The 11,018-nt window shown below is 43.2% G+C and overlaps 1 protein-coding gene across 1 annotated transcript in view; it reads right to left on the reverse strand.

The window, feature by feature from the left end:
- LOC145398654 (cytochrome P450 2L1-like) overlaps nucleotides 1-11,018 on the reverse strand; it is a 112,574-nt gene that overhangs the window by 62,206 nt on the left and 39,350 nt on the right. Inside the window, exon 7 of the mRNA XM_080271460.1 lies at nucleotides 10,433-10,613. Within this exon, the coding sequence (XP_080127586.1) occupies nucleotides 10,433-10,613 (181 nt within the window). The remainder of the gene's footprint in view (nucleotides 1-10,432; nucleotides 10,614-11,018) is intronic.

An 11,018-nucleotide genomic window follows, 5' to 3' on the forward strand; every position in this document is an offset into this window, starting at 1 on the left:
GATCTCTCGGATGATCGCAAGTAATTTCCTGATATTTCTTTTACATTTCAAAAATTCTAGACAATTCTCTCTTTTTCCACCTTACACTCAAGTCTCACGTACACCTTTCAGCCACATTTCTTGCACTTCTATCCATCGTATACTTACAGTAATACTTAAAAACACTCCTTACCCACGTACACCCGAGCCCCACCGACCCTTCATCCACCTGCACTGAAACCAACCTGCACAGACACTTGCACCTACATCCACCTCTACATTCAGCAAGACCATCACATCCCAACCCATATTACACTTACATCCATCTACACCTACATAGACCTAAACCTACACCCTCACCCAGTTACACTCAAACCCACTTACACCTACGTATTCAGAGGTGCGTGATAAATTTAGAAGATGAGGGAGCTGGATGTGAAGTATTGTGGCGAGGGCATCTCCACAGAATACCTTTATATGAAACTTGAATGAAGCAGCATACATGGTCGCAGTCATTGGGTTCTGAACGCATTTTGCAAACTGGGAGCTATGTATGGCCTTGTCATACACTTTTTAATGATGATGATGATGATGATGATGATGATTATGTATACTAATAAAGCAGTTTTGTGTGTGTGTGTGTGTGTGTGTGTGTGTGTGTGTGTGTGTGTGTGTGTGTGTGTGTGTGTGTGTGTGTGTGTGTTGGAGGTGGGGGAAGCTAGTTGCCGGGTGTAGTGGGTGGGGTGGGCAGGGTGGATGGACAGGGCTGGTGAGTGGGAAGAGAAACTGGGTGAACAAGGCGTGTGGGTGGGTAGAGTCGATGGACGAGGTGGGTCGTGGTTGTGTGAGTGGGAGGATGGATGGATGGCTGGGCTGAGGCAGAGTGGGTAGACTTGGCAAAGTGAATGGAATGGGTGAGTTGAGTGGACAATGTGGATGAGCTGAGTGAGCAGAGTAGAGTGGGAGGTGGGTGAGCAAGGTGAGTGGATGGGTGGGGAGGTGGGTTTGTGGGGCCGTGCGTGGAGGTGTAACAAGCTTCCCGGAGGAACTATAGGTGCCAGGCATACAGCAGTAGTTTGGGTGGTTGGGTAATGTGGGTTTGGTGCGTGGATGTGGGAAAATAAGTCCATTGGAGGATAGGTTCTCGGAGTAAACAGTTCCATGATTGGAAGAGGTCCATGTGGAAAAAATTTCCTCGGAGGAATATGTGCTTTCGGGAATTCAGTCCAAGTAGAAACACTCTGTTGGTCCAGTAGGTAATAAAGATTCATGAGGAAAACAAATCCTTGAAAGAAAAATCCGCCCATGTGAGGATCCTTGAGGGAAAATAGGTTCATGGGAGAAAACAGGCCCATATGAAAAAGTAAGTCCATAGGGGTAAAAAGAAGGTCCATTAAAGAAATAAATCCATCGATAAATAGGTATTGTGGGGGAAACAGGTCCATGGAGGGAAATAGGTCATATGAGAAAATAGGTTCAAGAAGAAAACAGGTCCAGTGGAGAAAATGGATCCATTGGAAAAAAAAAAAAATGGGTCCATGGGGTGAAAATAGTTCCATGGGGGGAAATGGGTGGGTGAGGAGAGACTCTTAGGGGATTTAGCTGGGGGCAGGCTTATGTGTTGGCTATTCTTTTTTTATTTTTTTTTAATTACAGGTCACTGGCATCATATTCATACTTAACCTCATGTCCAGGCGTCTCTACTCTGAGTGCCAAGCCAAATGATGTCCTGTGTACAAGGAAACCATTTACTTTGTGGGGGTAACCGTATAACCAATGACGCCTAGTGCATTACTGGGTTAACACACTCCAACTGGGTAGAGTTTGCAAGAGTTCCACCTGAGGGGAATTTATTTTTTTAATGCAAGGAAGAAGGAACCAATGGCCAGAAGCCCGGAAACCGTTCCTTTCAAGAAAAAACAAAAACAATACAAAAGAGAGCCAAATTCAAGAGCTGTTCGTTTCGAGATGCTTGGATACACTGTGGTTGAAAGACTGGAAATCATAGGAAGTAGAAAATACAGACAGAAGGAGACAGTTCCTGAGCTGACCTGTTGCATAAATGAAAGACTGGGAGTAACGGTTAACTCTTGCATTAGAGAGTTGGACAGAAAAGGGATGAGAATTTGTTGCTGGTTGGGTGCTACGCGCCCATCATAGAGGTGGAGGGATGCATGCAGACATTTCAGAGGAGCAGTGGCCATTGAAGTTGTGACAGAAAAGAGATAAAGATGCAACAGTGTGGCGAAGAGAAAGAGGTTGAAGGGAGCCAGTAAGAGGAGGAGAGTTAATGAGATGAACAGCCTTTGACTCCACCCTACTGAGAAGGGCTGTATGTGGGGAGCCTCCCCACAAATGAGAGCTGTACTCCACACAGGGGCGAATAAAACCTATGTATAAAGTCAACAACTGTGCAGGGGTAAAGAAGGTATAGAGTCAGCTTAGCACACCTACTCTCTTGGAAGAAGATTTGACAAGAGATGTAGTATGATCTTTCCAAGATAAGTCCTGTGTGAATGAAATCTCAAGCATATTCAAGGATGATGCAGGATTGAGCTGGATATTATTAAACATTAGTGGATACTCCTGTGGCAGATTTTGTTGGGTTGATAGGTGAAAGAACTGGAGTCTTTGATGCATTAAAAACAACCAGAATATTTTTACCCCAGTCAGAGATACGAGCCAAGTCAGACATTAGGTGTGCCGTAGCCTAATTCCTTGTTTGTTGAAGTAACTGCTGAGATGGACGTTGTGGGAACTGAATGGAAAGGTGAAGGATGGAATCATCAGCGTACAAGTGGATAGAGTTAGATGTACAGCTTAGAAGGTCATTGATGAATAAAAGGAAAAGAGTTGGCGATAGGGCAGAGCCCTGAAGAACACCACTGTTGATAGATCCAGAAGAACAATGGACATCTACAACAGCAGTTATAGAACGACCAGAAAGGAAGCTATACAGTAGATGAAGGCTCAGATAGAGGGATAGAAAGTGTAAGAGGGCAGTTTGGAAATTAAAGATTTATGCCAGACTCGATTGAAAGCCTTTGAGACGTCAACTGCAATGGCAAAGCTTTTGCCAAAGTCCCAAAAGGAAGATGACCAGAAGTCTGCAAGGTAGGTGAGAAGATCACCAATGGAACGTCCCTGACTGAACCCATGTACTGACGGTCAGAAAGAAGCTTTTGATAGGAAAGATGCTTTAAAATTTATATGTTAAGAATTGACTCAAAAATTTTTGAGATACAGGATGTTAATGCAATTGGACGATAGTTAGAGGGTTGGGAATGGTCACTCTTTTTTGGGACTAGCTGAATGAGGGCAAACTTCCAGCAAGGAGGAAAGGTACGTACAAGTTGATAGACAAAGGCGAAAGAGTTTACCTAGGCAGGGTGAAAGCACAGAAGCACAGTTCTTAAGAACAGTGGGAGGGACTCCATCAGGCCCATATGCCTTGTTAGTATTGAGGCCAGTTAGGGCAGAAAATACATCAGCTGAAGAAATTTTCATGTCAGCGATGAGGAAGTCAGAGGGGGGAAGTGATGGAGGAACAGCACCGGAATCGTCTAAGGTGGAACTGGAGGGGAAAGTCTGAGCAAAGAAATCTGCTTTATGAGTAGAGGAAATAGCTACAGAGCCATCAGAGTAGAAAAGAGAAAGGAAGGATGATGAGGTAAAGTTGTTAGAAAGGGTTTTGGCAAGGTGCCAGAAGGAGTGGGAAGAATTCGAGTTGGAGAGTTGAGAGCACTTAGTACGGATGAATTTTTTTTTATAGCAGAAAGAAGAATAGACTTAGCACAATTCCGGGCAGAAATAAAAAAAAAAATGTGATTCAGGGGCGGGTTAGCTCTGGTACCTTTTATAGGCCCTCTCCTTGTGGACAGCATTAGAACAAGTGTGATTAAACCAAGGCTTTCTTGCATGAGACAAAGGATATGAGAAAGGAATGTATGCTTCAATGCCCGAGAAAATAACCTCTGTATTGCGCAACACACACTGAGATGGCTCCCGGCCATGGAAGCAATAATCATTCCAGGGAAAATCAAAGAAGTGCTGCCTAAGTGCTTCTCAATCCGCAGCTCCGAAGTGCCACAATCGACGTTTCCTTGGAGGGTCCACAGGCTGTAATAGAGCGATAGGATAGGTTAAGGTAATAAAGATGTGATCGGAGGAGCCCAAAGGAAAGGAAAGATTAACAGTGTAAGCCGTAGATTCGTTGTAAGGAAGAGGTCAAGTATGTTGGAGTTCTCTCCAAGGCAGTCAGGGATATGGATAGGGTGCTGTACAAGCTGCTCTAGGTCATTAAAGATAGAAAAGATGTAGGCTTGTTCACCAGGTGGATCAGTGAAAGGAGAGGAGAGCCAAAGGTGGCAGTGAACATTGAAGTCTCCTAGAATGGAGATTTGGGAGAAAGGAGAAATGAATAGAATATGTTCCATCGTAGAAGTAAGATAGTCAGAGAATTTTTCATAGTAGATTTAGGGGATAATTAAACAGCACAGATATATTGAGTCAGAGAATGACAGGAAAGCTGAAGCCAGAGAGTAGAGAATTCAGAAGAAGCAAGTTCAGGAACACGAGAGCAAGATAGGTCGTTGCATACATGTACACAACAGCCACCTTTGGCTTTGAAATGAGTATAGAGAAAGTAGGAGGATACAGAAAAGGGTTTGCCATCAGTTGCCTCAGACAGCTGAGTCTCAGTTAGGAAGAGAAGGTGAGGTCTAGAGGAGGCAAGATGGTGCTCAACAAAGAGAAAGTTAGGGGAAAGACCACGAATGTTGCAGAAATGAAGAAGTGAGTCAGACAGTGGTTCCAGGCAGCTAGTTGAGTCGTCACCGGGAGAGGGGAGGATGGTGGGGGCATTTATGGTCCCCCCCCCCGGGGACTCCTAGGCTTAGTTTTCAGTCGCCATTTTTCTTTTCCAGTTTTGAAAAGGAAGTATAGTGTGTACTGTGCATGTAGTTTGGTGTTGACAGAGGAACTTGTACTGGAGAGCATGCTGGTCTACTCTCTGTGTTACTGAAACACTGAACAAGTTCAGCAATGGGGGATGGTCAGGAAGTAGTCCCGAGGGCTGATGAAACGGGAGCTCCAGCTCTCCCTGTCAGCAGCTTTCCATTCTACCTTGGGAGTACTGCCCTGCTCGACTGGTGCTACAGCCTACTCCTCGCATAATGCCACTCAGGTACAAAAGGGGCTGATCACCATTGCCTTAAATGTCGGGAGTGAGTAGCCTAGCTCCGGGTCCCTACGCTCCTGTTTATTTGGAGGAAAATGGGGTGACTGATGATGATGATGAGGAAGATGACGATGATGATGATACTTTCAACATATCCATTACTGCCATCATCATCATCATCATCATCATCATCATCATCACCATCATCATCATCGTCATCATCCTCGCTTCAGAGTTTTATTTGATTTACATATGTTTTATTATAACGAAACTGTTACTGTAGTAAGGATTTTTATCACATCTCTGCTTTACGTAGTTTAAGATTTATATCCATAATAATGCATTATTTGCAAAATATTACTCCTTTTTATTAAGCTATTACGAGAACCTAAAATAATGAGAGCTCCTCTTTCAATTAAATGAATATCTTACAAATATCTCTGCTCAGTTCATTACTATTAATTCATTCACTTGCATGTTGTGCTTTATTAATAATTGTCACTTAAAAGTCAATTAATTATAATCTACCTAATATGAGAGATGTTTTACCAGAGACGTAAAAGTGTATCAGCTGTAACTGACTGATACTGAAAGACAAACTTAGAGAGACATCCACAGATCCATAATAAGTTGGTCCGAAATGTGTGGGAAGATCAAAACCTAATAAACAATGCGGAACTTAATGCTGACTTAGAACAGCGACTGGATAAATATGTATTTTTATTCTTTTTCCCAGAGTAGGTAGCAATCGCGGTTTATTTCGTCCCCTATTTTTATGAATCCCCAGATTGTGACTTAGGATATGAATGCTTTGTTGAAAACACCAAATTACATGTAAGTGTATCTGTCCATTTCACTCACCGACACCGAATGGCAGAAATCCTTCCTTCTTTGAGTCCAACTTTCCGTTGTGGTCAAGCCAGCGGTCTGGCATGAACTTGTGGGGTTGGTGCCAGTATCGGGGGCTGTGATGGACCGAGGTGTTGGAGCTGCTGATTAGGGTGCCCTAAGATAAAAAAAAAAAAATGCATAACTCCTTAGTCCAAGGACTTTGTTTGTGTGTGTGTGTGTGTGTGTGTGTGTGTGTGTGTGTGTGTGTGTGTGTGTGTGTGTTACTTCCACATGATTTTACCTGCACTTCGAGGGACTAGTAATGAAAGGATCAGAAACAGTCTCCATTAACCCTTTTGCTACGCTAAGTTTTCCATAAGCTTTCTTAAGTTAGATGGTGGCAACGAGAGTAAAATTAAATCAAAGACTCAAAATTCCCTAGGGAAGCCAGGATGATTTCCACAAAGCTATGGTATACTAGCATACTTCTGCACAAATTCCCATGATCATTAAAGAACATGCAAGAACATAGGAGCTCCAAAGGTGTATGTTTGTGTGGTTTGACCTTTGGCTTCATAAATACATTAAAAGGTCTACAAAAAAGTCTGGATGGATTTGGGCAAGAAATAGTTGTACCAAGTTTGATGCGAAACTGCGAAGAAATAAAGGAAGGGCACCAAAGTGAAATATATTGGAAATGAGGGTGAAGAGACCAAATGATGTACTCGGGCTGAATGGGTTAACACTTTCAGCATGTGAAACATCATCCTTATAGTCGGCAGGCCAAACCCAGGAAATATGCCTAAAAAAAACTTTTGATGGCATTTTTTGTTCAGAGCTGGCAACCGTGCTAGTATCACTGTGGTCCAGGCATTTAGAATCACCCGGTTGCCAAAATGGCATTTGATCTTTAAGGCCAAATTTGGAGGTCAAAAGGTCAAATAAAGTCAAATTTTGTTTCCCTTCTTATCTTGTACTTTCAAATAATGTTAGGTTTGGCATGAAATATTGAGGAAATAATGAGATACAAGGGTTTTAAAATCCATAATAGTTGGTAAATGTGAAGAAATCTTTCAATATAAATATCAATCTATCTCGCAGACATGAAAGGACTTGCAAAGACCGCACCAGAGGAACACGAAGAATTCCTGACATGAAATTTCTTTGTGAAACGACATGCAGGCAGATTTAACCAAGTTTCAGTCGACCAAGCCTCCGAATGGGTAAACATGGTGTGCAAGCTATCCAACGGAATAATTGGCATTAAGCAGAACGACGGCAAGAGACCGGTTTTGCACAACCTGGTCCGAGAGGTCCCAGGTATCGGAGGACACTTTGCATCTCTTTGGCCTTCGCAATGACGATTCAGGAAAATTTCTCAACCCGGAAAGATAGCCTTCCATCCAAAATGAAACAGGACTGGGATGCTGTATCCAAGCTTGAGGCCCAGTTTTGGCGATTCAAGGTGTTCACAACATCCGATAAAGAAGACATCCACCGCTGTGACAAGACTGAGATCACTAACTACCAACGACATTGCCACAGAAGAGGTAACTGCAGACCTCCTCACTGCCAAAGACAGAGGGGAGGATGGCGCGTTACAGAATGTAAAGGAGAGATTAGTGGAGAAGACTGTGCCTTTCTTCGATCGCCAGAAACACCAGAAGTCAAAGACGTTTGCAACGCTGTACAAAACACCTGTGCAAGATCGAAAGCAGAGGGTCACCAAGACATTCAAAGTGGACTGGCAATTGATACAGAGACTGTTCAATACGTCACAAGCTGGGCGAGTAGTCTATCTTCACAAAGTATTGGAGCATGAACTGTCAGTTGTACCATCCAGTTTGGCAAACACAGATAAAACGATGAACAGTACCCAGTGGTCTGCAATGCTTCCCTTGCTAACCACTGATCTTGGTGCAGAGAAAGTCAAAGGAACACCGGATACAACAGGAAAACCATGCATCATAATCGATGGCCATGCACTAATTCAGTCCCTAGTGAAGCCACCAAAGTGCAAGACCTTCGGTGACTATGCCAAAAACTTCGATAAGACTGTGGCGAAGCAGTTACGTGGCATGGTTTCCAGGACTGAAGTTGTGTTTGACCAGTACAGACCTTTATCTATCAAGTCAGCTACGAGGACCAGAAGAGTTGGGCAGGTGAAGCGACCAACCTGAAAGGAGGTCGACGCTTCAGATGAAAACAAGGAAGAGCTTGCCATGTTCCTAAGTGGCAGACTTGTCAAGCACAATGACAGACAAGGAGATAGTTGTTAGTGGCAGCAAACCAGATGAATATTCGACAACACAGGGAGTCATCCCAACATTACAGGCAAACCACGAGGAGGCGGACACAAGGATCGTCCTCCATGCCCTTCAAGCCATTGTTGCTGGATTTGAAAGCATAATCGCCAAGTGTCGTGACACAGACGTCCTCCCCAGGGACGAACCATGCCAGGTGTGGATGACGAGCGGCACCTTCAAGGAGCAGGAATGCTTTCCAGTGCGTGTCATCACCGAGAACCTCCCTCGAGTAGTAGTGAATGTGCTTGGGTTCCACGCAATAACTGGCTGCGATATTGTCCCGTCCTTTGCTGGGCATGGGAAGGAATCGTGTTTGAGTGCGCATTTGCAACATCCAGAGCTGTTGCAAGGTGTTGGTAAGGATGATCTGTTATGCAAAGTTAAAGAGTTCGTATGTATGTTGTACAAGGCACTGTGCTCTACTTCAGGTGTTGATAGGGCCAGACATGACTTGCTCCAGAAAGATAAAAAGGCGATTGAAATGCTGCCACCAACGAGTAACACACTGAAGTTACATCTCTCACGTACCAGCCACCAGGTCAAAGTGTGGCCACAGGCAAACAAACCTGACGTCGTTATCCCAAGCCCTCAGGAGACAGGAGGTTGACAGGTAATGAACAAACGGTTAGAAGTGGTGTGGTTACGGAAGCCATTTGTTCCAAGCAGCTGTTTGCAGATGGTTACTTGTGGATGCAAAACCAAGTGCCGGACACAAGCCTGCGTTTGTCATCGGATGGGGCAACCATATTTACATGCATGCGGTTGTGATGCAGACTGATGCCTTAACAACGCAGGCAGTGGACATGGTCTGGATAAATCTTAAGGATTTCAACAGCAACATTAATTGCCAAAGGTAATGGGACACAGTGAAAATGATATTCAACCATCGTAGTGCCTTCTTGATGAAGAATCTGATTTATTTTCAGGAAGAGATGACGTTAAAGGAATGGATCTTTACTCTGTGTGTAATCCGATCCATAAAAGAGTAATGAGCATTTTGAATCCTAATTTCCTTCACAATTACCTATTATTTTGCAATTTACAACCCTTGTATCTCATTAATTCCTCAGTGTTTCTTGCCAAACCTTACATTATTTGGAAGTACACGACAGAAGAGGGAAAACACAAAATTTGACCTTATTTGACTTTTTGACGTCTAAATTTGACCTTAAAGATCAAATGTCATATTAGCAACCGGGTGTTTCTAGAACTTCATACCATAGTGATACTTTCTAGCATGGATGCCAGCTTTGAACAAAAAATACCATCAAAAGTTTTTTTGGGGGTCTTGGCCTGCCGACTATTATAGTATTATCACGATAAACATATTGTCTCCACAGATTCTATTAGCTTGTGAGAAATGTACGTATCTTATTACTGGTACCATAAAAGCGATCGTTAAGCAATAAAGGACACCTCTTCTAACAAATGGCTAAATGTCTTCTTAAATCTAAAGATCATATTCTCTTTAGCATAGACGACTTTCTGTCACTGCTTCCTCATCAGTGTATTTTGCATATTGCAGCCACATATTTTTTTTGAGCTGTTTAATACATTCTGATAATGACATGGCTTGAGCAAAATGATACAAAGAAAACAGAATACAGTATTTACCGGACCGGCCATATGTAAAAATAATGTGAAGTGCTGAGGAGTGTACTTAAGTGACCAGAGTACCACCTCCTTATTGCCCAACTTGTTACTGACCTTGGGAATAATGTAGCCGGCCAGGGTGGTGTCCTCTGTCCCTTGGTGCTGGATACCGTAGGTACTCAGTGACGACACTCTTAAAGTCTCATGAATCACTGCCACCATGTATGGCATCCTGGGGGGGGGAGGATAAATAAGTTTAACATGTGGGTTTAATTCTTCCGTCTGATCAATTTACAACACTGTAATCAAGACATAAAGACAGTAATACTGTACTCCAAATTACCTCCATTGAAGTGTAGGGACCCGAGGCTAAACGACCGTAGTCTGATGAATTTAAGAGCAGATGACTAGTCTACATCTCTTGGTGGCAACATGACAAAAACTTCTAGTAACCTTATGGTTATAAAAACTTTGCAGGGCCGTCGCTACAAATAATGTAATCTAACCACCAGACACAGGTCAACCACACTTGCGTGTTTCTGACCTGGGCCTATCCTGTAGTGTGACCTGAGTTCCCCGGGGCAGGGCCTTATCTATCTCAGCTTGCATCCTGCGCTGCATGTGTGGGTTGGTGGCCATGTAGTAGATCATCCAGATTAACGTGTCTTTGGTCGCCTCACTCCCCGCAACGAACAAGTCGAAGATCAGGAGGCCCAGGTCTCTTTCTGGTGAGGATAATGCAAGGGTCAGGAAGTGCCATTTTATTGTCATTAAACGTTTCACTCAAATGACGTACATTTCAGTCATATTCTTATTGTCTTCAAACGATTCTCAACAACTAAGGAAGGATAGATGGTAGGAAAGGCTAAATTAAGTCTATGTCTAATGCCTCCAGGTCCTGACTCTCCCCTAAGCTAAATACACAAGTTGGAAGATAGCATGGAAAAAAAAAGTATGTCACCGGCCTGAAGATGTTAAAATATCATTAGAAAATTGTCAACTTAACTTACTCTCTCCGACAAGGAGAGTATGTTTTAACCCTTGTTTGTTTGTTTGTTTGTAAGTTTGTCTGTTAGCAGGATTACTCAAATTAAACTAAAAGAAAGATTTGTACGAAATTTGGTGGGTAG

The sequence above is a fragment of the Coenobita brevimanus genome, chromosome 46 (assembly GCF_032717465.1).
Source record: "Coenobita brevimanus isolate Jiangsu-jjx chromosome 46, ASM3271746v2, whole genome shotgun sequence".
Classification (NCBI taxonomy): Eukaryota; Metazoa; Arthropoda; class Malacostraca; order Decapoda; family Coenobitidae; genus Coenobita; species Coenobita brevimanus.